This window comes from Podarcis filfolensis, assembly GCF_964270895.1.
Source record: "Podarcis filfolensis genome assembly, chromosome: 9".
Classification (NCBI taxonomy): Eukaryota; Metazoa; Chordata; class Lepidosauria; order Squamata; family Lacertidae; genus Podarcis; species Podarcis filfolensis.
Genome location: NC_139610.1, coordinates 21,540,492 through 21,565,185, shown reverse-complemented (window position 1 = coordinate 21,565,185; position 24,694 = coordinate 21,540,492). Strand labels below are relative to the sequence as shown.

At 40.0% G+C, this 24,694-nt stretch overlaps 1 protein-coding gene across 50 annotated transcripts in view; it reads left to right on the top strand.

Annotated features, from left to right (window-relative positions):
- The window catches only part of PCM1 (pericentriolar material 1), a 47,877-nt gene continuing 23,183 nt past the window's right edge, over window positions 1–24,694 (top strand). For 4 of the 50 annotated variants that reach the window (XM_083629875.1, XM_083629870.1, XM_083629917.1 and 1 more), the window contains exons 1-19: window positions 31–324; window positions 6,360–6,471; window positions 7,023–7,268; window positions 8,462–8,734; window positions 9,502–9,672; window positions 9,817–9,933; window positions 11,184–11,372; window positions 12,634–12,811; window positions 13,636–13,745; window positions 14,853–15,069; window positions 17,543–17,744; window positions 18,749–18,925; window positions 19,774–19,934; window positions 20,242–20,462; window positions 21,175–21,323; window positions 22,299–22,428; window positions 22,848–22,964; window positions 23,056–23,246; window positions 24,107–24,310. In XM_083629875.1, coding sequence (XP_083486001.1) covers window positions 6,376–6,471; window positions 7,023–7,268; window positions 8,462–8,734; window positions 9,502–9,672; window positions 9,817–9,933; window positions 11,184–11,372; window positions 12,634–12,811; window positions 13,636–13,745; window positions 14,853–15,069; window positions 17,543–17,744; window positions 18,749–18,925; window positions 19,774–19,934; window positions 20,242–20,462; window positions 21,175–21,323; window positions 22,299–22,428; window positions 22,848–22,964; window positions 23,056–23,246; window positions 24,107–24,310 — 3,149 coding nt within the window. In that variant the 5' untranslated portion in view covers window positions 31–324; window positions 6,360–6,375. Of the gene's footprint in view, window positions 534–794; window positions 1,066–6,359; window positions 6,472–7,022; window positions 7,269–8,461; window positions 8,735–9,501; window positions 9,673–9,816; window positions 9,934–11,183; window positions 11,373–12,633; window positions 12,812–13,635; window positions 13,746–14,852; window positions 15,070–17,542; window positions 17,745–18,748; window positions 18,926–19,773; window positions 19,935–20,241; window positions 20,463–21,174; window positions 21,324–22,298; window positions 22,429–22,847; window positions 22,965–23,055; window positions 23,247–24,106; window positions 24,311–24,694 lie in introns of those variants that run through there. The other 46 variants (XM_083629876.1, XM_083629873.1, XM_083629869.1 and 43 more) reach the window with 25 other exon arrangements.

The window sequence follows — 24,694 nt, the reverse complement described above, 5'->3', positions numbered from 1 at the left end:
GCAACGCGCTCTGCCACACAGGCTCGAACTACGCTCCCCAGACTCACTCGAGGGGAGGCCGGCGGGCGGTTCGCGAGGGGGCCGCGCGCGCGCTGCGCTCTGGGAAACGTAGTTCGAGCGCGCGAGTCTCGCTCGAGGCGGCCCCTCCGCCGCCTCCGCCTCCTTAACGCCCGTCGAGGAAGAAGCGTAGCCTCAGGAGGACCGGGTCACGTGACCCGGGGAGGGGACGAGGAGTCGGAGGAGGGGGCGGGGAAGAGATAAGAGAAGGCGAGCCGACGGCGGAAGAGCATCCCTTTTTCCCGGCGGAGGGGCGACTAAGTAACGGTATGTATCCGTCCGCCGCCTTCCTTTCACCAAGATGGCGGCGGGGACGGCCGTTGGAACGGGGATGTGAGGGGGGACCCCGTCATGTAAGCACCCTCCCGCTCCGTTTATGGAACGAGGACGCCGGCGGGAGCTGCCGGCCGAGAAGTACGGAAGGCGGCGAGGTTCGGCTGCGCCCTTTACCCCCTCAAAACGAGCAGCCCCCTGCGGTGGGAGATAACGGGAGGCAAAACAAAAAGCGCGCGCGCGTGTTATGATGGGGAGGGGTGCCTCTGTGGGCCCGCCTGAGGGAGCGCGCGTCTCAGGAACCGCGCGCGCTGGTGCGGAGGGGGGCGTGTCCATCCGCTCCACCTCCAGAGCCCCGCGCGGCGCCCTTGGCAGGCTCCGCCCCCTGCGCCTCGTTGGGAGGGGGTGCCTTGTCTCCAAGGAGACGGAGTGTTCTCTTTCCAAATTGGCCCGAAGCCAGGCTGCTTGGGTCGTTCAGGACCCGCCCCCCTGCTTTGCTCCTCCTCCTCCTCCTCCATCCTCTCTCTGCCGCGATCGGGACTTTGCCGCCGATCTCAAGGCAGGAGCGGGGATTTCTGAGCCCCTGGCTCCGCCCCTCCAACCGTCTTTCTGACCCCGCCCCCGAGAAGCGGCAGGTAAGGAGGAATTGGCAGTCGCGCTGGGGCGGCCGTGGTTTGAAGAAGAGCTCGGGGCTCGGTTCCCTGCTTGACCGGGCCTGCACAGCGCCGGCCGCGGGTAAGCGAGCGGCTAAGATTGCGATCGCCGCCTTTTAGGGAACTGGGTTCGGGTCCGCCGCTGTAACTGGGCGGGGGAGGGGGGAACGACCCATCACAGGTTGTTTCCCAGTCTCAGTAATATATGGGAAAGGGGCTGGGCTTTATGATGAACTCGAAGGGTCCTGAGCTGCGGTTGACCTGGCCAAAGAATTGTGTCGGGGTCTGTGTTCGAAACTCCCTTTGTTGCAGGCACAGTTTTGCTACCGGGGATTTCATTCACAGTCTCTGAGCTCTGGGCCTAAGATTTCAGGTTAAAACCGCAGAGTGGAAGGAAAAGAGGACCTTTTTCTGCCTCCCCACTTCCAGCTACTCTCTGAAGATTGGAGAATAGACCCTCTTAAGAATATTACTGGGGAGGGCAGGGGAAGGACCACACCATGTGGGAAATGAACATAATATTTTAGCTGCACTTCATTCATTTTCAGCTTTGTATTCTTGTTATTAAAAAAAAAGAAGTGCCCAGACATTCCGTTGTTGCTACCATAACCTAGGTTTAAGATACCATTTAGCTGCCAATTTTCATATCTGAGTTTCTGAAACTGGTTAGGGTAGGTGCTTCCTGTTAACCATGGCATCTTAAAGCTCTCCCGTGCTGCTGCTTTCATTGGTGGTTCTGCTAAAACTGCCAGAACTGAAATTTAGGAAGCAATATGCCATTATATATGCTTAACTGCAAGCTTCTTATAGCAGGAGGCTTGTTTGGGTGGCTGTAGTCCAGCTTCAGTGCTTCCCAATGGTAGCCAACATTTAATTATTTATTACTATAGCCTGGAGAGTTTATTTGGTTAGAGCATGGTGCTAATAATGCCAACGTTGCAGGTTCAATCCCTGTATGGGACAGGTGCATATTTCTGCATTGCAGGGGGTTGGACTTGATGATCCTCAGGGTCCCTTACAACTCTGCAATTCAATTATTATTTATTAAATTGTATACTACCCTTCATCCAAAGATCACAGGGTGGTTCACATGAGTACAAGTTATGCAGCAGTGCCTGGTCTGTGTATACTTTTCTATGTTTTCAATCAGAAGTGCAAACCAGTACTTCAAGTTTAAAGCTGCATACCTTTTGTTACCTTTCCTACTTTATACATAGAACAAGCCAGTTACAAGATTGCAACTTGGCTGCTGCCTTCTTTGTCCTGAGGTTGTTTACAGAGTTTGCTAGGCAACCACCTTGCGATCTTAGGATGAAGGGCGGTATACGCATTTAATTAATAATAATAATAATAACCCTCTGTATGTTGTCACAATAATGTACAACAGATCTTGTTGGTTGAATCTGCACTACAATTATGGAAAATATTGTTACAGTAAAAATTAAAAAATCTTAGCGAGATCTAAAAAGTTCTTCCTTGTTTCAAAATTAATGAAAACAGTTTTAAATGCATGTGCGTCTTTGAATTGTTTTTCTTTTGAGAGCTGAGGGTGGCTGTAAATTGGGCTGATATAAAGTGAATGCAAAATATCTAGCATGTTAGGCTGACTGGTAGCTGGGAAAGACAATTAGTTGCTTTAGAGTATAGAGCACAGTGTTTTTTTTGCCAGTTGCAAATGATACTTGTGTTATTGATCAGGCAAGAACAACAGTGCCTCACTGTCTTTTCATTCCTGTTATAACCATGGGACATATCATATGTGGCAGATAATTTCTAATGTAAGGGGGCAGACGGATTCAAAAGGGAGCAAGAATTTGGGGTCATTGACAGCCTGATCCTTGAGTTCAGTTGTGTTCATTTCCTAGTAAGTTTGAGGGGTGCAGTGCTTTCCTGTATTTACCCTCGTTTGGAAGGAGATCACTGTATTTTGCAATATTTGCATTTATTTACAAAAATACAGGTTGAACAAAGATACACCAGGAGCCCTCAACCTGAAGTCCACTTCTCTCACATTAGATCTCTAGGGAGACAGCAGGCACCCCAGAGGCTGTTAATTTACAGAGTTCAGAGCTCAGCTCTTTTCTTCTCAGCCTGACTCAAATGGCAACCTGTCATTCTTCTTTACAGACATCTTGCCCCATTGCCCAGGCTAGGGACTTGGTAGAGATGGCTTTCAAGCTTCCAGAACAGTCTGTTGTGGGCCATTTACCTGTTAGTTCCCTAGCAAAGGAGATACTTGGCAAGGGGACTGTTAACAATGGGGGAGAAATGGGGGTGCGTTGGGTGCGGCCCACTCCATGTGTCATCCCTGAGGGGGGTGACATTACTGTGCCACCGCCCTGGGATGCTCACCGTGGGCAGCACCCCCCTGGGACGCTCCCTGAGCACCTACCTCCACCTCCGACTGTTAAGGCAGTCGCCTGGATCCATTAATCCTCTCCTGTCCAACCCCAAATCTCTTGAAAGTATTCATAGGATTTCAGCCAAAGGTTATCAGGATAGCTTTTCTCTGCTGACATTTTGGTTATGCACCTTTGTGTGTGTGACATTGGTGGACAAAAGAGTTCTTGAGGCTGACCTTAGATGTTGCCAACTGCTTATAGGACTCTTACTTTGCATAATATGATCTTACATTGCTGTCCATATTTGATGACTGCAGTTTGGGGTATTGAATTGTGCTGTATCTGTGTTACATTTCAAATATGGATGGATCTTATAGGAAAATTCACCATACTTGTTTTGGCTTTGTGATGTCTGTTGTTGAACGAACACTTTGGACATGGGGTTTTTTTGTAACCATGCTCTACAGCACCTTAAACTTTCCAGCTTTCCCTGCTGGATCCTGGCATTGCACTGTTACGTGCATTAAGCTTTAATTTTAATAGGGTTTTAAGGCTGCATTCTTATGTATGCTTACATCGGAGTAAGTCCCATTGAACCCAGCAGGAATTACTTTTGAATAAACATGTTTAGGATTGTACTGCAAGTGTTTTAGGATCAGGGCTCTGGGATTTAGTCAGTTTTCCTCTGTCAAAACAAACTGGAAGATGGAAATTCAGAGTGCATTCTGTGAGTTTGGTAACGATTCAAAGTACTGTAAACTTGTTATATGGCTCTTTATGAATTTCCACTTAGCATAGCTTATGCTTGACTCTGTTTAGTGAGGAATCACAGACTTGTACAGGACATTAGTGCCAGCCTATGTGCAATCTCTTAGTCTTTCTGGAAATTAAGAGCATGTCAGGGCAACAAAGCTTTTATAAGAGGATTCATCTGGAAATAGCCACTTGGAAGGTGAACAAGAATGGGCTAGCTGGAAAAGCAAATAAAAACATCTTTGCAATAATTTTCACCATCAAAAACATTTGATTCCATAGTACCCTCACGCTGAAAATGTAGGTTTTCTAAACCTCATTTTTCCACCAAAAATCTACATTTATACATTTTTTAAGGCATTTATAAAATCTTTTAAGTGCTGGCGTGTTTTTTCCTGAAATCCTCATCATGTTACTGAGCTTTGTGCAAAATTTGAAAGAGATCTGATCATTGGTTATGGAGAAAAAATATAAAATGCACACAAGGTCGAGGATCTCAAGAGGAACAGAAACACAGATTTCACAAAACTTTGAAGTGCTATAAAATTTAAACCGTTTGAGATAGAGGGGAAAAATTTATTTATTTTTTTTTATAATATTTTTTATTAAACAGCTTTTATATTAACACAAACAAAACATACAAAAACAAACAACACACGTTAACAGAACAAAAAACAAGTACCATTTCATGTCCTAATTTCTTAGACCTTACTTCCTCAACTTCCTCTTGCTTCCCGTTTCTGTATTCCAAGTTCTTACAATTATTCAGCGAATCTTCCCTTATTTTATTATAGATTTATATTAATCGTCCTTATTCTCTCTGTCTTAACCATTACTAATAGTAACCATTTATTTTAAGCCCAACATCATTCTAACTGTCATTAATTTTATAGTATTTCTTTAAGTAATCCTTAAACTTCTTCCACTCCTCTTCCGCCGCTTCTCTTCCCTGGTCTCGGATTCTGCTCGTCATTTCTGCCAAACCCATGTAGTCCATCACCTTCATCTGCCATTCTTCCAGTGTGGGTAGATCCTGTGTCTTCCAGTACTTTGCAATAAGTATTCTAGCTGCTGTTGTAGCATACATAAAGAAAGTTATATCCGTCTTTAACACCCCCTGGCCGACGATACCCAAGAGAAAGGCCTCTGGTTTCTTTGGGAACGTATATTTAAATACCTTTTTAAGTTCATTATAGATCATTTCCCAGAATGCCTTAATCTTCGGGCACGTCCACCAGAGGTGAAAGAATGTACCTTCCTTTTCTTTACATTTCCAACATTTATTATCAGGCAAATGGTAGATCTTTGCAAGCTTGACTGGGGTTATGTACCACCTATAAATCATTTTCATTATGTTTTCTCTTAGGGCGTTACACGCCGTAAACTTCAACCCGGTGGTCCACAACTTTTCCCAATCAGCGAACATAATGTTATGACCGATGTCCTGAGCCCATTTAATCATACTTGATTTTACCGTTTCATCTTGTGTATTCCATTTCAACAGCAGATCATACATTTTTGACAAATTCTTAGTACTAGATTCTAACAGTTCAGTCTCTAATTTTGATTTTTCCACCTGGAAGCCTATTTTACTGTCTGATTTAAACACTTCATTTATTTGATGATAATGTAACCAGTCTCTCACCTTCCCTTTTATTTTTTCAAAACTCTGCAATCTCAGTTTGTCCCCTTCTTTTTCCAAAATTTCCCAATATCTTGGCCATTTCGACTCCATATTTAGCTTTTTGACTGCCTTGGCTTCCAAGGCAGGTAGAGGGGAAAAATTTAAGGGGGTTTCTTTCAACCATAAGGGAAGGTTGTAGACCAAGTTTCATCAAAATCCGAGGCGGTGGGTGGCATGACCGCGTTGAACTGACGTGGAATGACCCTATATTCACTTACTTTGGGAGTAAGTGCCATTAAAGATGGTGGATGGGAATTTATTTCTATATAAATCTGCATTTGTTAAAAATGCTGCATCCACTGAATCAACTCATTCTTGTATGTGAAATAAGCTTAGTATGGAAACAAACAAATACTGTATCAAGTTTAGTGTGCAGAACCAAACATTAGAGACCAGGGCTGGTTCAGAAATAATGAACCATGTGAAGGCGACATGAACTAGCCTGTGTGATCCCAGGACATGTGCACACTCACTCACATAGGAAGAGACAATTGTTTCCTGTTATATCTGATTTACCCAGTGTCCAGCATTTAGTACAGACTGGAAATGTGGCCCTTTTAAAGTGGATTTGTCTTATAATGGTATCTGTTTTTTTAGTGGTGAATAACATAACATGGCAGCAGGAGGCAGCCCTTTTGAAGAAGGAATGGATGATCGTGACTTACCTGGCTGGAGCAATGAGAGCCTTGATGATCGATTAAACAACACGGTATAGCACTAATTTCTTTTAATACTTATTATTTCTGTTAATACTTATTATTAATTTGTATACCACCCTTCATCGGTAGATCTCATCATGGTTCACAAGAGAAAAATACAAAATAAAAATATTGCAGATGGCGCTAGACCTGGAAGTGGGCCCAATACGTTATAAAGACATCACAGAAAGGGGCAGAACAGAGAAGGGGCAGAGTGGACTTGTGTGTGCTTTGCCGACGCATGCGGGGATTTGGAACATAACCCCTGCACGAAATGAGGATTGCCTGTATTGCCAAGTGGGTTCCACATGCAGTTTTAAAGATATATGATGCTTCTACCAAAGCTATATAAATATTAAAGTGTATGTTTGAAATCAGTTTCACGGTGTTGTTGAAATATGCTAGCAGATTGCAGCATGCTGAACACTTGCTTTAAAATGGAAGTAAGTTTTAAAAAATAAATAGGCAATTTGTGTGGTATTGGGAAGAATCATGAATTTTAAGTAATCAATTTTCTTTAACGATGATGTACATGGTTTTGTTTCTTTGTTTGATTTTTAAGGGCTGGGGTGGTCAGCCAAAGAGACCCAACAGATCTTCAGAAAAAAACAGGAAAAAGGTTACCGGTGAAAGTGAAACAAGACTTACTAATGACATCTCACCAGAATCAACACCAGGAATTGGACGGAAAAAGTCCAAGACGCCTCATACTTTCCCTCATACAAGATACATTACCCAAATGTCTGTTCCAGAGCAGGCAGAACTTGAAAAACTTAAACAAAGAATAAACTTCAGTGATTTAGATCAGGTATGTACTTTGTTTTTACTAAAGTGACCTGGGTGGCCTCCCTGGTTTCCAAGTTAGGAAACTCAGGTGTCTAGCCACTGTCTCACTTGTGTAGAGAGGCAGGAAAGAGGTGCAGAAGCTAGCATGAGCCCAAGTGCCCTGCTGTGCGCTTTGCAGCTAAATTTTAATCCTGTCTGACAAGAGCAGAGAAAAGGTCAGCTGCAAAGTCCACTGTCAGGCACTTGGGCAGCTGTTAGCTTCTGAGCAAGCGTGACAGCATTGCTTGCCTCTCTCCATATTTTCCAGTTATGGCTATAGACACTCTCTTTATAACTCTTAGACTTCATGTGTAGGTAGGAAATGAGCCAACTGGATCCTCTGCTGCTCCTCTGTTCAAGTACCTTGTTGTGTTCTCTACTGCAGATAAAGGAAACCTATGGTTAACAGCATAAAAATTGTTGATCTAGTCTCACACTGACCAACCAGATGCCTATAGGAATCTCACAAGCAGGACATGGGAGCAAAAACTGTCTCTCACTTACGTTCTTCTGTAACTGGCATTCAGAAGCATATTGCTTTTGATACTGGAGGTGAAGTCATCAGTATGGTAGCCTTAGCCTTCATGAATTTATCCAATCCCCTTTTTAAAACCATTCAAGTTGGCAGCCATCACTACAATTTGTGATAACTAATTATGTGTTTAGTAACCATGGGCTACGTGAATAAATCTGTTCTGAGTCTCCCACCATTCTGCCTCATTAGATGATCTTGGGTTTGAGTATTTTATGTACACACACAAATGCACAAATACGGGCAGGGGGGAATTCTCCCAATTCTGGATCTCATGGCAAGGTGTTACATTGGCTACAAGTCAGAAGATATAGGGCCTGGGTAGTGATTGAACTCAGCTCTGTCCCCACTCCTTTCATATTAGCAGGAGGGGAATGAAGAAACTAGGAAGTTAGGAAATAGAAATAGGAGGATGGGGACAAAGCTTAAGCTGGGAGAACCTGGAGAATATATGACTATTCTCTACAATGTTGTTTTGCCATAATAATGAATTCTTTAATCTCAACTCAGTGCAACTCAATTCATTGCTCTGGGAGGAAAAATGGTCATTTTTTTAATCCAGAAGAACCCCACAGAGTTTCTTAACGGGAGCAGTGTTTGAAAGAAAGCTGTAAGTCATTTTGTGGTCTTTCACTCTTATGTAGAGAAGCATTGGAAGTGATTCTCAGGGCAGAGCAACAGCTGCTAACAACAAACGCCAGCTTAATGAAAGCAGAAAGCCATTCAACTTCCTGTCACTGCAGATTAATACTAACAAAGGCAAAGATGCTGCAACAAGTTCTCAGACACAAGAAACTGGGGGATCATCGCAATATAAAGACTTATTTACAGCTGCCTTGAGTAAGGATTTGTTACAGAATTGTCCTGTCTCTATTGAAGAAGATGGAAGAGGTGAACCAGCAGTGGACAGTAGTCAGGTGATATCAGTGGTTAAATTATCCAATTCATATTGAAAAAGATCTTTTAATGAAATATTTAATGAGTGCTCCTTAAAATAGTATTTTTTTCTTGAAGGTTTATTATGAACATAAGGAAAATGTACGCTGAGAAACTACAGAGAGAGAGCATGCACGCTGTGGATGTATTACACTTTTCTTTTTTTAAGAATGTATTCACTTGAAACATGGTTTTCATCTAGAGGGCCTAGACACTCAGTTAAGCAAGTCCTGCTAGTAAAAAATGGATGTTAAGCAATTGGACTGTTTTAATTTATTTCTGTAGCATTTTAAATACCGTAAATATTTTTATATTAAAATGCAGGATTGCCATCTATTTTATCAGTTTAAAGCATTATTGTACTGCTTTATATACAAAATATAAAACAATAAAATCAAAACTTCAGAAGGCAACACCATGTGCCAGCATGGCTTGTATGCACTAAGTAATGGTAAGCCCCATTGAACTTGGTCTTACTTCTAAGTAGACACAGGATTGCACTGTTAGTCATAGTCACAGAAGTGCATTTTTAATTGTTGTATGTAATGTTTGTGTGTTTTTAAAATATGGGTCTAACTTTTGTAGCTGGTGTAACTTTGGTTTTTGTGGTGTTTATATCCCATATGGGTTCTGTTTTACAACATACATTTTTTTCACCCATTAGTTTTATAACAACATTTTACACTTGCTACATCACTTGTATTTGCCCATCACAGATTATTGACTCTACTGTTTTTTTGACTTTCAGATTGTGAGCAGACTAATTCAAATTCGTGACTATATTGCAAAAGCCAGTTCCATGCGAGATGATCTAGTTGAGAAAAATGAGAGATCTGCTAATGTGGAACGCTTGTCACATCTCATAGATCATCTAAAAGAACAGGAGAAATCATACCTAAAATTTTTGCAGAAGATGCTTGTAAGTTGGAAAGCTTAAATGCCTTTTGCAAATGGTGTGAGAAAATAGTACGGGGGATGAATCTAAAACGTAGCATATTTTCCCCTTAATGTTCCCTTTACCCCATTTATGTAGTTTTTTGTTTATGCCACTAAAATATTCCAGGCTAGAGAAAATGAGGAGGAGGATGGTCGGACTATAGATTCAGCTGTGGGATCTGGTTCTGTAGCTGAGAGCACATCGCTAAACATAGATGTGCAGTCTGAAGTTTCAGATACAACGGTAAGCTTCTTTTTAGTAATTAAGTTGCTAGAGATGAAGATGCATTTCTCTCTCCAGATAACTTATGTTCTGAATCTAATTTTAGTCCAGGAAAACTTTTTATAAGCTACAAATTCCGGAAACATTAAAATAAATGTAACAATTTTAAGTCATAATGGCCTGAATTCTAACTACAGTGAAACAGAAAACGGCGTTTTCCTCTCTCCCTCCTGCTTCCCACTATAGCCAGCTTCCTATCCCCAACTTCAATATCTCCTCCATGTAGTCCCCCTTATCCCCAACATGAATAGCAATGCAAAACTTAATGTTTTGGGATACTATTCACCCTTTATTCAGTATGTATGGTCTGTGGACAAAGGCTTGCCACCAGGAATTAAGCACAAGGCAGGTTTGAAGTTGAAGCCATGTTACTGCACATTCCTCATTGCCTGAACTATATTTAGGATTCTCTTCAGAATGATGTTTTAAAACCTGTTTGCAATCTCATTCCTTGCTTATTTGTACCTCGTTGTTACTAAAAGAATGACCTCAAAGTACATATAAGCTTTTACAGTGCAGTCCTGGTGTGATGCTTTGGACTATAGCCATAGCTTCTTAGTTGGCAGTTTATCCTCATAGCAACTTGTATACCCGCAGTCCTAATATTTTTGTCACAGTCAAAAGAATTGCATGTGCCACCATGCAATTTATTCAAGTTTGCAAATCATTTGATATTGGAGTTTCCCTACCTACTGCATGACACTTCGGAAGAAGTTGGGAACCCTTCTGCCAAATCCTCAAACAGCTTCTTTCAGCTTCTGAGAGTTTAAAAAGCAGTTAAGAAGTTTGGTGGAAGGAGCCATATACAAGGAGATTCAGAGATCTGCTCATGATGCATGTGTTCTCTGAAACGTAACATTTGACATCTTTAACATTTTGTAAAAAGAAATCTGTTGAACCATGCCCATGCTTAATATATTTTAAGTCACTGGTTTTCAGTGAGTTTGGGGGTTTAGTTGGTGGTTTGGGACCCTTTAGTGGGTTGTGCTCTGATCCAAGGTGGATCCGAACAGGAGCACTACCACCATGCAAATATCTGGTAAAAGATTAAGAAATGGTTCCCCAGATGCATGTTTGGGTTAAAAGCAGGTCCTGGGTATTATGGTATGTTGACAAATTACAACTGGAATAGGCCAGCGGTATTATAAACTTAAACTATGCTTAGCAGAAATATATGTTCACAGTCTAACTTACTAAACTATTTGATAAAGGAGGTATCTTTTAGTCTGAGAGCTCGGCCCTGCATTGAGGACAAACTAGGGAATTCAGCTTCTCAAGGACAGGTTTCAGACATGGCCGTTACAGCAAGTCCAAATGTGAAAAATGACAGAGCTGCTCTGAATGGCAGGGAAATCTGGTCTAGTAGGATTAATAGCCAAGAACCTGGATTACTCTCAAAGGTACACTACCAAATATTGCCTTGGACATCAATAGAGGGGCTCAATCTGCATTCCTAGTTTTTCTTTATAATAAATACTCTGTAACAGAAGTTTGATATGCATTCAGTGATTGCTTTTGTTCTGTTAAATACTTGACTTTATGCACTATTTATCTGTGAAATTATTCTTCTGTCTGCTTTGCTGCATTTGCATTTATTTTTTTAAAGGCCTGTTCGAACAAATAAGTTAAAGAATAATGTAGCAACAATATTTATCTCAGCTCAGATATCTTCCTGTCTCTGTCACACATTGTTCTTACTTCATAAGAAAATAGTGTTAATGGGGCATATATGTTGTTGTTTTAGTAAACATTTTATTATTCCACCCCCCCAAAAAAGGTTGATTATTTCTAAAATGGTAACTGAATGTGGACTCTGGACCATTGGCATGATCATAAGTTCTTACCCTTTAATACTGGGGTTGTTTGGATTTGCTTTTTTAACATTTCCTTTTTATCTCTATTTCTCTTCCCCAGTCCAATTATTTATCTTAAAACATTTAAATGAGGAATTAAAGATGAGGAAATTCATTTTGTGCTTGCATTTTTGGAAGATATTTAAGCTGTGTGATAAGAATTCTGATTTGTTCTTTGCTTCTCTTGGTGGCTTTCTTTTTCTCCTCAGTTTTCATTGTAATACAGGATTTTACATAATCAGTGTTGCACTGCATACCAATTTGAGTAGTTTCATTTCAGTGGAAGTTGTATGTTTGACTATCTCCCATTGAAATAAATAGAATGACAGTGCTCTTGTTGGATAACTCTGATTTGTCATTGCATGGAAGCTATTATGCAAGCCTTTTTTAAATAGAAAAGGCAGGATCATATCCAAATATATTAGTACTATTCTATTTACCTATGGCAATAAGGCCTGATAAAAAGAGTGGTACTTCTTTGTAAGTATAGGATTTTGCTGTAAGGGCTGAGAGCTTGAAATGGCATACCAAATTTCAGCATGGCGTTAAAAGGATTGAATATAACTCCAATTAATACATTATGGGGTGGGAAGAAGCAAGTATATCAGAAAACTGAAATTTGCTTTCACTACATTTTAAGATGATAACATGGACTCATCTTTCTCAAAAGAAAATGCCATACATATTTAGAGGTTCAGGTTTGTTTTCTCCACACCGACTGTCTAAAAATTTAAGTTACCTGCTAATGGGCGGCTGAATACTGATCCCATTTATTTTATTTTCATTTTTATCCCTTTATATTTTTCAGGCTAGAGATCCTCAGCAGGAGGCTACAGAAGAGCTTGCAAATTTGAAGAAGCAACATGATTTATTGAAGAGGATGCTACAACAACAGGAACAACTGAAAGCTCTTCAAGGGAGACAAGCTGCTCTGCTTGCACTGCAGCATAAAGCAGAACAAGCCATTGCTGTCATGGATGATTCTGGTATGCTGAGGTTTAGATACCTGAACAAAAGACCTCTTCATCTGCAATTAAAGTATTGACTTGATATAATAGAATCAGAGTTGGAAGGGACCCTGATGATCATCTAGTCCAACCCCCTGCAATGCAGGAATATGTAGCTGTCTCATATGGGGTTCAAACCTGCAACCTTGGCATTATCAGCACCACACTCTAACCAACTGAGCTAACTTGAAGGTCTCAGATGTTGTACCTTTTATTGCATTTCCAGTAATTAAATTATTCACTTTAATGGTGGTGTTTCTTAAATAAGAACCTAAGAAATTACTCCAGAGCATGTTAAATGAAATAGGTTGAGAATGTGCATTCTGGTAAATACCCACATATTCAGAGTAGATCCGTTGAATTCATAAGACATAAATTACTCTATTTCACTGGGCCTGAATTGTGACTATTGGGTATCACCCTCTGGTTTTTAGCCCTCCTATGAGCTGAAAACAGAATGCAAAAGAGTGCTTTATGTCATATGAACAGCCTAAATAAGTAACAGTGATAGGAGAATCTGAGAAACATTTGGAAAGTAGCAGGCAGTTAGTGTGGGGCATGCTGAATTCTGTATTATGATTCAAGTTTCTAGTAATCAGTAGAAAATGAAGTGGAGTTGCAGTCTCCCAGTGGAAAAAACAATAATTTCCACATCTTTAAAAGTCTTTCGGATTCCACAGTTCGTTACATGAATGCCTTTTCTGTATGCCCTATTTCGTATGATTAAAAAGCCTCTGTTTAATAAGTTCCAAATTTACTTAAGCACTTCAATAAAATTTTCCATTTTCCTCTCCCACCTGTAGTTGTAACAGAAACAACTGGTAGCATTTCAGGAGTGAGTCTAACATCAGAGCTGAATGAAGAATTAAATGATTTAATTCAGCGCTTTCACAACCAGCTTCATGATTCTCAGGTACCCTTTTTTATATTTAGTATGTACATGATTATATTGCTAATCAAGCCAGTCTAAAATGGCTTGCTTTCTGCTATGGAGAATTCCATTTCAGAAGTGAGCATTATAGTATTGATTGTTGCCAGTTGCTATCGATTCCTTTATTAGCACTTTCCATGGAATCTTCGTTTTTTAAGTTAAGTTAAGTTTATCCTGCCCTTTTGTCAAAAAGGCTATCAGGGCAACATATAATATCAACAGAAACAAGACTGTTAGCTTAGAAATCCAAAAAGTATGACAGAAAAGAGGATCTGAAAAAAGCAAAACTGCATATCTCAGCAAAACTGTGCTCTGTCAGCAAAGTAACTGCATCACATCTTTTTCTCTCCTACAGCCTGATGAATAGTGCTAACGTGTTTGCATTGCTGAAGTGTTTTTTTCTTGAAATGCCTTCTGTTGAAAGTAATGTGGATTGAATTTTTTTTTCATAGAACCATAGAATTGTAGAGTTGGAAGGGGTCTCGAGGATTGTCTAATCCAACTCCTTGCAATGCAGAAATTTAGTCTTCATCTTTTAAAACAAAACAAAACACTTCAACAAATCTACTTCCATTAAAAAAAATTCTCTTGATTTGTTTGACTGCTTTGAAAGGAAAATGGTGGGTGGACTGATGCAAACTGTGACAACTGTTTGGAATTTTGTTACATGAAATGCTGTCATCAAAAACAGCCATTTAAGAAAAGATTACAGCACAATTCCAAACATGTCTGAAGGAAGTCCCATTCCCTTGAATCCAGCATTCCCTTCAACAGAACTTTGCACATCAGATGTTTCCACAAGTGGAAGGGGAAGGAGACTTTTTTTGCCAATTCATCATTCTCCCTGCAGCCCTGAAAAGCTGCTGTGGTAGGATTGGGGAACCCTTGAAACAGTGTGGAAGGTAATTTGAGGGGCTACTAGAGAACAGGGAAATTGCTTGTGTTGTCTAGCTCTCTTTCCAGTTGCAGGAACCTCTGCTCGATCTCAATCCCTTCCATGAATAGAAGGCTTACTATCCCAAAAGTGGTACTAGGCTTGTAGTGTTAAGTGTTCTGAAATTAACTTAAATAAAATATGTCTACTTTTAGGTTCAACCTGTTCCAGATAATAGAAGGCAAGCAGAGAGTCTTTCTCTAACCAGGGAGGTTTCCCAGAGCAGGATTTCTTCTGTGTCTGAGCATTTGTCTGAAGAAAAGGCCCAACTCTTCAGTAAGATGATAGCATTGCAGGGTAAAAAGCAAAAAATGGACAAATTGTTAGGAGAACTGCACACACTTCGGGACCAGCATCTAAACAATTCATCCCGTAAGTAGCATGCAATCTGGTGGTGTTATTTACAGTATTTTGTTTGTTATATGAATTGGTGGAAGTCTTTTCAGTTCCATTCTCTTTCCACCCCCCACCCCCCAAACAAACATTCAAACCTCTACTCAGCCTAATTTTCCTAGGTTAAGTCTCCTTTAGACATGACTTTCCCTGTTATGTCATAAATAAAGAAGTTGGTAAGGGAGAAACTGCTAGAAGTTCATGTTTCAATATACACGTGATTAAGGCTGCTATCTCCTAAAAAGATACATTTGATACAATCTGGTCTCCCATTTTCCTCTTTTATTGAAGAAGAACAGGGTATTTTAATGCCATCATCATCACAGAGGTTTCAATGGAGGGGATATATTCATTGAAAATCTTAGCTTTCTTTTCTTTTTTTAAAAAAGAAACCTACCTGTTGGTTAAGTCTGACACCAGAGGTCTGTCTCTAAATATCCCTGCCCCTCTGTAGGCTTTCTTCATAATAATTACTATTATTTATATGCCACCACCTGACTTAGTTGCCCGGAGAGCCATGTTTTAGACATCCCCCCCCCAAAAAAAAGATAGCCCAGGATTTTAACTGATTTTATATCAACTGCTTTTTGTATTTTTTTACTGTTGCTATAATAATTGCTTATGTTTCTTATGTTTTTGATTTATTTTATATTTGTTTTATGTAGACTATCTTGAAAATCTCTATTAATAAAATAATAATAATAATGTAAAAAAATAATAAGGCTGCTAGATGCATGCCACTAGTCTGAGCCTTTAGACAGTTTGGGGGGGGGGGATATCCAGATTCCGCCTCTTTTCTCCATTTCAAGAAAAAATTACAAAAGTCACTCATACTCCGTTCCACACTCCATGAGTTCCAACCATAGTTAAGATGGGGAAACTGCCACCCGTGATACCACTCATAATACCAAGGTGCCCAGTGAGATCTGACAAGAATAACTGTAATGAATAGATGCAAACCTTGACATAAGGCTCCTGATTGTCAGCAGATACTTGTGACAGTATCAACTGGCAGGAGTTCTGCCCTGGGCATCTTGTCTGTGCATTCAAGCTTGAAAGCCCACCAAAAATATTACTATCAAAGCTCACAAGATCAAGCAGAACCAAGTCTCTAACTGGTAGCTGCTCCCTCCAGAGGGAGCTAAAACCATCCTAATGTCTAGCACAGCACAGCTTATCAAATGAGAGTGGAACACAGTGGCAGATGGGCTCTGTAACACTTCATTCAAGCCCAGAGAATGAAGCCTTGATGCAACCATTATCTAAAAAATGTTTCAGCTGTCCAGCAGCAGACCTAATCATTTCTTCACCCCTGTCAACCACAAACAAATGCACTTCTCCATGGAGTGAGCGGAGGCAATAGATCAGGGGTCAGCAAACTTTTTCATCAGGGCGCCGGTTCACTGTCCCTCAGACCTTGTGGGGGGCTAGACTATATTTTGAAAAAAAAAAATGAACAAATTCCTATGCCGCACAAATAACCCAGAGATGCATTTTAAATAAAAGGACACATTCTACTCATGTAAAAACACACTGATTCCCGGACTGTCCACGGGCCGGATTGAGGAGGTGATTGGGCCGGATCCGGCCCCCGGGCCTTAGTTTGCCTACCCATGCAATAGATGCTCTTCCAGCCCCTCATCCATGAAATGTAGTTTATACTTTCCCCATAACACCACTGATATGATAGTCCAGGTGCAAGGGAACAGGTCTCGGTCACCTTAGCGGCACCCTACCAACCATGTGGTTTTCTGTATTCCTTCGCTTAGCAACCATGCCCCTCTGATTCTCTGTGGTCAAGGCCAACCATCTTTTTTCAAGGCTCAATCAGATACTCGAACCTAGTATAGCTGCAGCTTGCAACTTGGAAGCTTACCAATGATCATGGCACAAGTTTGGGTACCCAGCAGAATTGGTCAACACCATTCTGTCCAAGAGGAGATAGAAAAATCTATTGGAATGTAGAGCTGGAGAAAGAAAGTGGACTACAGGGGGAAAATAGGCATTAAGGAGTTATTGGGCTTCTGACTTACATTACATTCTGACTAATGTAAGCAGACTTACATTATAATTCACGTCCAGTACACTGCTATGGCAAGCCTCTGCACGGTCTGTGGTCCTTTCCAGGTCAGGGCTTCATCCCCATCGTAAAAGATTTTATCAGTGATTGGTCAATCATTTGAATATGGATAAAAATAGTTCTTAAGCAGAAATGTCCTTTTTTTTTTTAACGTGTTATCTTAGAAGTGAAATGGGGGGAAGCCATCTGAAGTTTTTATAAACACTTGTATTCTTTATTTTTAAATCTGCTTGATTTAATCTGAGTCATAATTTTAATTTGTTAATATAGTGTATTAATATACTAGGGCTGCAACATTTAATTATGATAGAAATAGTCCTTCAGAGGTTTTTGCATAAAACAAGATGAAATCTAGTGTCATCTAATTTGCAGTCTTGCCGGCTTCAGGGTCTCCTCAGAGAAGTGTTGATCAAAGAAGTACAGCTTCAGTAGCTTCTGCACCTGTAGGAATAGCAGCTGCTGTCAATGAAGAATCTAACAGCTTAGCATCATCTGCTGCCTATCATCCAGATTCTGTCACCTCACAGAATGACAGCGAAGAGGACGACAACTTAAATCCAACAGAAAAGCTACAGTAATATATTCTAAATTTTTGGATAAACAGTTTGTTTTATTAGTTTGGTTTATGAAGCAGTTACCCATGGTAGATATTTGAGAGCATATGTACGATATAAGGAGGGGCTTTTAAGACACAAGTTCTTCCTAACACTTGTTTTGAGAGAGACTGCTCTGCAATAGATAACAATTTAGTTGGGTGTTCAAACCGATTGCAGATAAAAGCCAACTTTGGTGCTTGATGTTAACTTGGGTACTGAACATTCAATTGTCCGTGTACATTCTGGTTTAATTTTTTGACGAAATAAACTTAGCTTCTATACCTTGTGGATACACACAATTCAAGCAATAACTTGCCCGTGCATTATTATCTGTAATGTGCTCTTTTCAGGATGGTTGAAATCATATGTTAAACTAGGCTCTGAAAAGCAAAGTATTGACAACAGTATGAGAGATGGTAGGGGAGTTACAAATCAGGAAGTATGGTTCAGATCTCAGCTGTTCCAAGATCTCAATAGATGGCCTTGAGTGTGCTGCTCTCTCAGCCACAGTACCCCATCTACAGTTTATAGAAAATACTGACCTACCTTTTTATAGTGTTGTCAGAATTAAAACAATATAATGTATGTGAAGTGATTTGAACACCTAAATGAATGCTGCTGATGGCCAGATTTCAAAGTAACTACTCACATGTCTGGCATGGTGTCGTTTAGCTACTCTTGTGTCATAAAACTCCTAGTCATGTCAACTAGCTAGCTTATACCTAGTCAAAGTAATCAGAAGTTCCCATCTTCTGTCTGTCTCCCATCTTCCTAATTTATAATACTATTTTTGTGGCTATACACATACATACACACACAATTTTCCCAGTGCATATCAAGAGAAACCACCTGCTTTGTCCAGAACTAGATTTTCCACAGGGTTGTACTTTCCTTGATGTAAGAAAACAATAAACCTGAATCTCAAGTTGCCCCCACACCACTATTCAAAGCAAGCTGACAGTTGGACCTCTTTCCTTTGTAGGAAGTTGAATGAAGTTCGGAAAAGGCTAAATGAATTGCGTGAATTAGTCCACTACTATGAGCAGACATCTGATATGATGACAGATGCTGTAAATGAAAACACTAAAGAGGAAGAGGAGACGGAAGATTCAGAGTGTGATTCAGACCATGAGAATCCACAGCCAGTTACCAATATTAGGTAGGTTGGTTGCTATGGCTGTTGCCTCCTAAAGTGCTGCTGCTATAATGATAAGAAATAACATTAAACATAAGCTTGCTATAATTATTGATCTTGTCAGAAATACCTAAAGTCTGACCTGATATTTATGAGAAATGAGGAAAGCAGCACTGCAAACTTAATTTCCCCCTTCTTTTTCTCCTGCAGTGTACCAATATGTTTGTTTTAGCACAATATGTTATTTTTTTTTTCTTTCTTCCCTCTTCTGGGTTTTTTTTCCCCTCTCCCTGCTCCCATAACTCAATTCTCCCAACTTTTGTATGCCTGGGATTTGGGAAACTGGGCTTGTTAAGGTGATGCACATCTTCCATTAGATTAATTATTTCAAAAACAAGACAAAGAACCCACTATTATTATAGTATTAGCACAATATTTATTTATATTCCACCATTTCCCCAGACTGGGGCTCAAGGCAGCTTACAGATAAAATATAAACTGCTAAAAATATAGACTTCCGTTTTCTGAAATTTTTTTAAAGGATTTTTATCCATTGTTGAATGATTGTATTGCTGCAGTTGGTATGTTCAGTTCATTTTTGGTATGAAAATAGAGTTCTAGTTAGGTCAGTTACTTATTTTTGCTGTGGTAAGATCTAGTACTAGGAGCAGAATCTGTTTCATAAGTACCAACCCAAAGGTGAAGACTGGTAAAATAAAGATTTTAGAGGATCATAATTGTTTTCTATCTTGGATTTTGTAAATATTTCATTCCTAATTTTTAATTTAAAAAATCTATTCTGTCATAGAGCTTGTAAAAAACCTAAGGGTGCTTAAAATTTAAATGATGCTTAATTTGGTTTTCTCCTCTAGAAATCCACAGGGCACCACTAACTGGGGAGAAATGAATTGCAATAGTAATAGCAATTTGCAGTGTGGAACTAATAACAGAAATGGAAGGCATCTTAATACATCTTGTGAAATAAACAACCGATCTGCTAATATAAGGATGCTGAATATGCCCTCAACTTTAGGTACGTTTCAAAATAATATATTCTGCAGAGTATGTAATGTGTGGCAGTATTCAAATCTTCTTAATTTATTAATCACATGGGGATTAATCAATTTACTCTCTAGATTTGTGTATGGGTAAAGATTATTTCCGAAGCAGAACACATACACTGTTTTTAGAAGATATGTGTAAGAATGGAGAGCCACTCTTAAGGCAGTGCTTTCCATCTGTAAATTTTGTAAGTCCTTTAAAAAAAAAAAGTTGGGCATATTTTTAAAAATTGGTTGCCCATATTATAAGTGATTTCAGTTCCTAGTATGTTTTTTCAGATTGCCATTATAATAGAGAAGATGGTGGTGCTGATATTCCACAAGGTGAAGATGAAGTTGATGCTGAAGCTGACCGAGCCAGTGAAGCTTCTCTATCGAGCCGCAGAACCAGCATAGCTGAGGAGGCTCCTGCTGATGCGGAATTTGAGCAGAAGATCAACAGGCTTATAGCAGCAAAACAGAAACTTCGACAACTGCAAAACCTTGTTGCTATGGTACAGGTCTGTTTTCATTTAATAAGTTCCTTGCCAGTGTGCTAACTTAAATTAAAGCAATGGGTAGAATTAAACGTAAGGCTAAGGAGCTCACTCCATCAGCCCTAGCATTTCTGCTTGAGTGATGGAACACTTTCCCCTTCCTTTTCCCCATGTGCTGTTTTGAGGGGTTCTCCCAACCTGCAAGAGTGGATTTTGGGGGATGGGGGAAGCCCCGCCGTGCTAGTGGGAATCCTTGAGCTGGCTTCTGCTATCAACTGTGTAGTTTAGTCTGGCCCAATATTGTGTGTGATTGTTGATTGTTGTCGTTTTTCGTACTGTAATCCGGCTTCATCAGTAAATGATGAAATGCTTTTAAGCTGCGGAAACCTGAAAACTTCTTTTTCAGTATCTGAAGGTATTAAATAAAAATTATATTTCCAGCTCTCGATTACAGATGGTCTCAAAAGTTGACATATTTTTAGTATCATGAAAAAGAGGGAACCCAATAGCAAGGAATTCTGAAGGTTTATTTGGGACATCTTCCAGTCAAAGCATTTTCAGTTGTATTGATTTCAGCAGGAAAGTGTTGAAAACATGCTTAATCAATGGGACTTTGACTCTGGTGCACCTGACAACAAAACTGCATTGGATGGTGCAAAAGAGAGAGAGAAAGGAAAGGAAAGGAAAGGTGGAAGGCTCAGTGAGGTCATAGCTGAAGACACTGTTTCTATTTTAGGACGATGAAGTGGAACCAGAGGCTTCAGGACAGGGTAACATGGATCAGTTCTTTGTGGCTGAAGAGGAAAAAGCACAGCAGCAACCAAACAATATTCGAACCAGTGCAAACAAGTCCCAGAAAGGTGTAGTTCTGAATGAAAAAGCAAGGTACAGTCTCTTTCACATGCATTAAAGTTAATGATGGGGCAGATTTACTGACTGCATTTGAGGGGATTATATATAATGTGAGAGTTTTCCCTGCCTGGTTTCTGCCTGAAAATGACTTCTGCTGACCATCAAAGCAGAAACAAGCAAGGAAATAAGGAAGCGTGCAAACTCCTGGTGTTCGGGTCTCTGAATCTGTGGTGGTTATAGTGAGGATTTGGCATAATTCTTTACATGCAGATAAGTGAATTTTAACCCAGTGAGCAGGCAGGATAGCAGGATAGTGTGCAGTGGAACCTTGGCTTTCAAACGTAATCTGTTCCGGAAGACTGTTCGGCATTTGAAAGGGCTGGCTGCAAAGTCAATGGGGGAAAATGAAAAACATGCCTCGGAAGCCGTTCAGCTTCCGAAAAAGGTTCGAAAATGGAAGCATTCACTTCCAGGTTGTCGGCGTTCAGTTCCAAATTGTTTGGCTTCCAAAGCATTCGACAACTGAGGTTCCACTGTACCTCCCATGATGCCTGGTTACCCATACATCATTTTTGAATGAGATTGTCTAAGGAATGTGGTGTGTGTGGCCCTCCATCTGTTCATCCTTCAACAAGGGATGATGGGAGTTGGAGTCCGGTAACATCTTGGGTGTCACAGGAACTCAACTTCTCAGCTAAGGCCTCATATACCCTTTCTGATTTAGGTGGGACTGTCTTGGCCATATATCCTTGCCATTGGTTTGTGGTATATAACACTCTCACTTGGGAGTGCTGTGGAACTGGAAGGCCTTGCCCAATACAGAATTGATTGGTCCAAGAAGAAGAAAAATACATTTTAAACTTCTGCAGTGCATGTTCTCCTAATTAATCTGTTTTTGCTTTTGACAAATTAGTTAGGAGTAGGGAATTGCCCAGTTAGATGTCTGTAATCACTTCAGGTTTTTTCCTTTGCAGAGAATGATAACATGAGAATGCTTTATTGTTGTAGAGAGAAATTTTATGAAGCCAAGCTTCAGCAGCAACAGAGAGAACTGAAACATCTCCAAGAAGAAAGGAAGAAACTGATAAAGATCCAAGAAAAGATCCAGGTGTTGCAGAAAGCTTGTCCAGATCTTCAGGTAGGTTGGACGGTGATTTAACACGAGAGAGGGAAATATAAAATCCCAAGGGCAACCCTGCTTGGCATCTCAGCCGCAAGATTATTAACCCTAACATTTATTCATTTAAACGAAGGGTGTGTTAGCCCTTGTGGTTATAAATATGAGTTTTGAGCATAGGATTGCCAATATACTGAAAGGTCAGAAATAGTGAGAAAAAGATGTGTGCTTGAAAGACGATGGGTCTGTAAATAGCTGGATGAGTAGTTCAAAAGCTTGGAGCATTAGTTTGTAGATATCAGTCTTGTGTTGGTTTGCAGGCTTGTTGAAAAATGAAATTGACAGGATCACTAAAAAGCTAGTGATGCCACAGATTTCATTAACTTGATAAAGGTTCTCATTCAAATACTAATAATGTAATTTTAACACTTTATTCTTAGTTGTCATCTGGTGTGGATAATTGCCCTGGGAATACTTCAGCGCCAGCTGCGAATGAAATCAGCGCAACCAACAAGATTGTGGTCCAACCAGAAGAAACAGCCACAATCGATACTGAGGTGCTTCATATTCTTGTGTATAAAACTGCAATAGCATATTTTGAATTGCATTGCACTGAAATATTTTCTCTTAATACTTTATTTTAAACAGCTTTGGTCTGAGATGCGCAGACATGAGATTTTGAGAGAAGAATTGCGACAGAGAAGGAAGCAGCTTGAAGCCTTAATGGCTGAGCACCAGCGGAGAAGGGACCTAGCAGATACCACATCCGCTTGTGCTGGATCTACTAAAAGTGATGGATCAGAGACCCAGTGCACTCCCCAACAAAGCAGAACAGAAAAGTAAGAGAAAAAGTAAAATACCCTGTTTTCTCATTTGGTGTATATTTAAGTTGTATTCACTGCAAAGATAAATCACTTTTCAAAATTGTATTTAGATGTGTTACTTTTAAATGTGGCATAATTAGAATAGCCTATACTGAATCTGAGCATTGCTTTCTGCTAACCAGTTTAAGGAAGGGAAGAGATCACCTCTTATCTCTTCCTCCCCAACCCCAGTAGACTTACACTTGATCACTGGTATGATAATATTGCTTCCTCATGTCTGTGCACCTTTTCACCAGCAGCATGTAAGCTGTTGTACCAATCTAAAAAATTGCCCTGTTCTTGAGGATGTTCATTTCTGGAACTGAATTATATACTCCTCTCCTCCACCCACACTTAAAAAAAAAATCCTTTTAAGACTTCATTCCCACAGTGGATTTTGAATCACTGTTATGACTAGCCAGATTAAGCAGGTTAAATAGCCATTCTTGCTACTTTTAGTCCAGGAGACTTGAGCAGGCACTGTCTGGTTATAAACAATTTGGCCTTGCCAAAAACAAATAAATATCTAAATTCTTATATTGGAAATACATAGCTGTGAATTTATAAATGCAGGAGCAAGTAGGAACAAAATTTATATTCTGAAAGGTGGGGAAATAATCTAAAAATGACATAAATCAAAAGTCATAAATTTAATTTGAATCATGCAGAATTCCTAAAAGGCATAGAGATAAATCAAAGCAAATTGTGTTTCTAGGAGATTAATTTGAGATGTGCATGTTAGCTATTTTTATTCAGCGTGCAACTTAGTTTTTCGTGATCTAATTTTACCTTACACTTTAGCAGCAGAATGACTGTTTTTTAATATCTGATGCTAGAACCATGGCAACATGGGGAGGGTCTACTCAGTGTGCATTTGATGAAGATGAAGATGGTGGTGATGAAGATGCATATCTTTCCGACGGGCTTGGTCAAGTGGAAGAGGAAGAGGAAGAGGAGCAAGAATCTAGTTCCAATGAGTACTCTGTGTGTCCCAATAACACAGATCAAAGTACATATTGTGCAAAGGAAGATAAGGAGAGGTTAGTTTTGCATGTTCATTACCGATAGTTAAGTTGTAAACTGCTCCCTCCAAGAAAACGTTTTCCCTTTGCTGCTTATTAAGCTGTGCATTATGATGCTAGTCCTTTCTTAAATACTGTGAAGTTTACTCTGAAAGGATTTATATAACCTGAAACTTTGAACGTGTGGAATATCTAGTGTAGTATTTTCTGTAATTTCATTGGTCAGCCTACAGTTCATTTGTGCAGTATTACTGATGTTTAACTTCTAAGCCCCATTCCAAACATTTGTTGGAATGGTGAGAGACATGCCTCTGTTCTGCTATCACACAGAGCCCTGGCATTATGCATTCTATCTCAAAGCCAGATAAAGAAATTCCTGCTCATCAAAAAGAGGATGAAGGG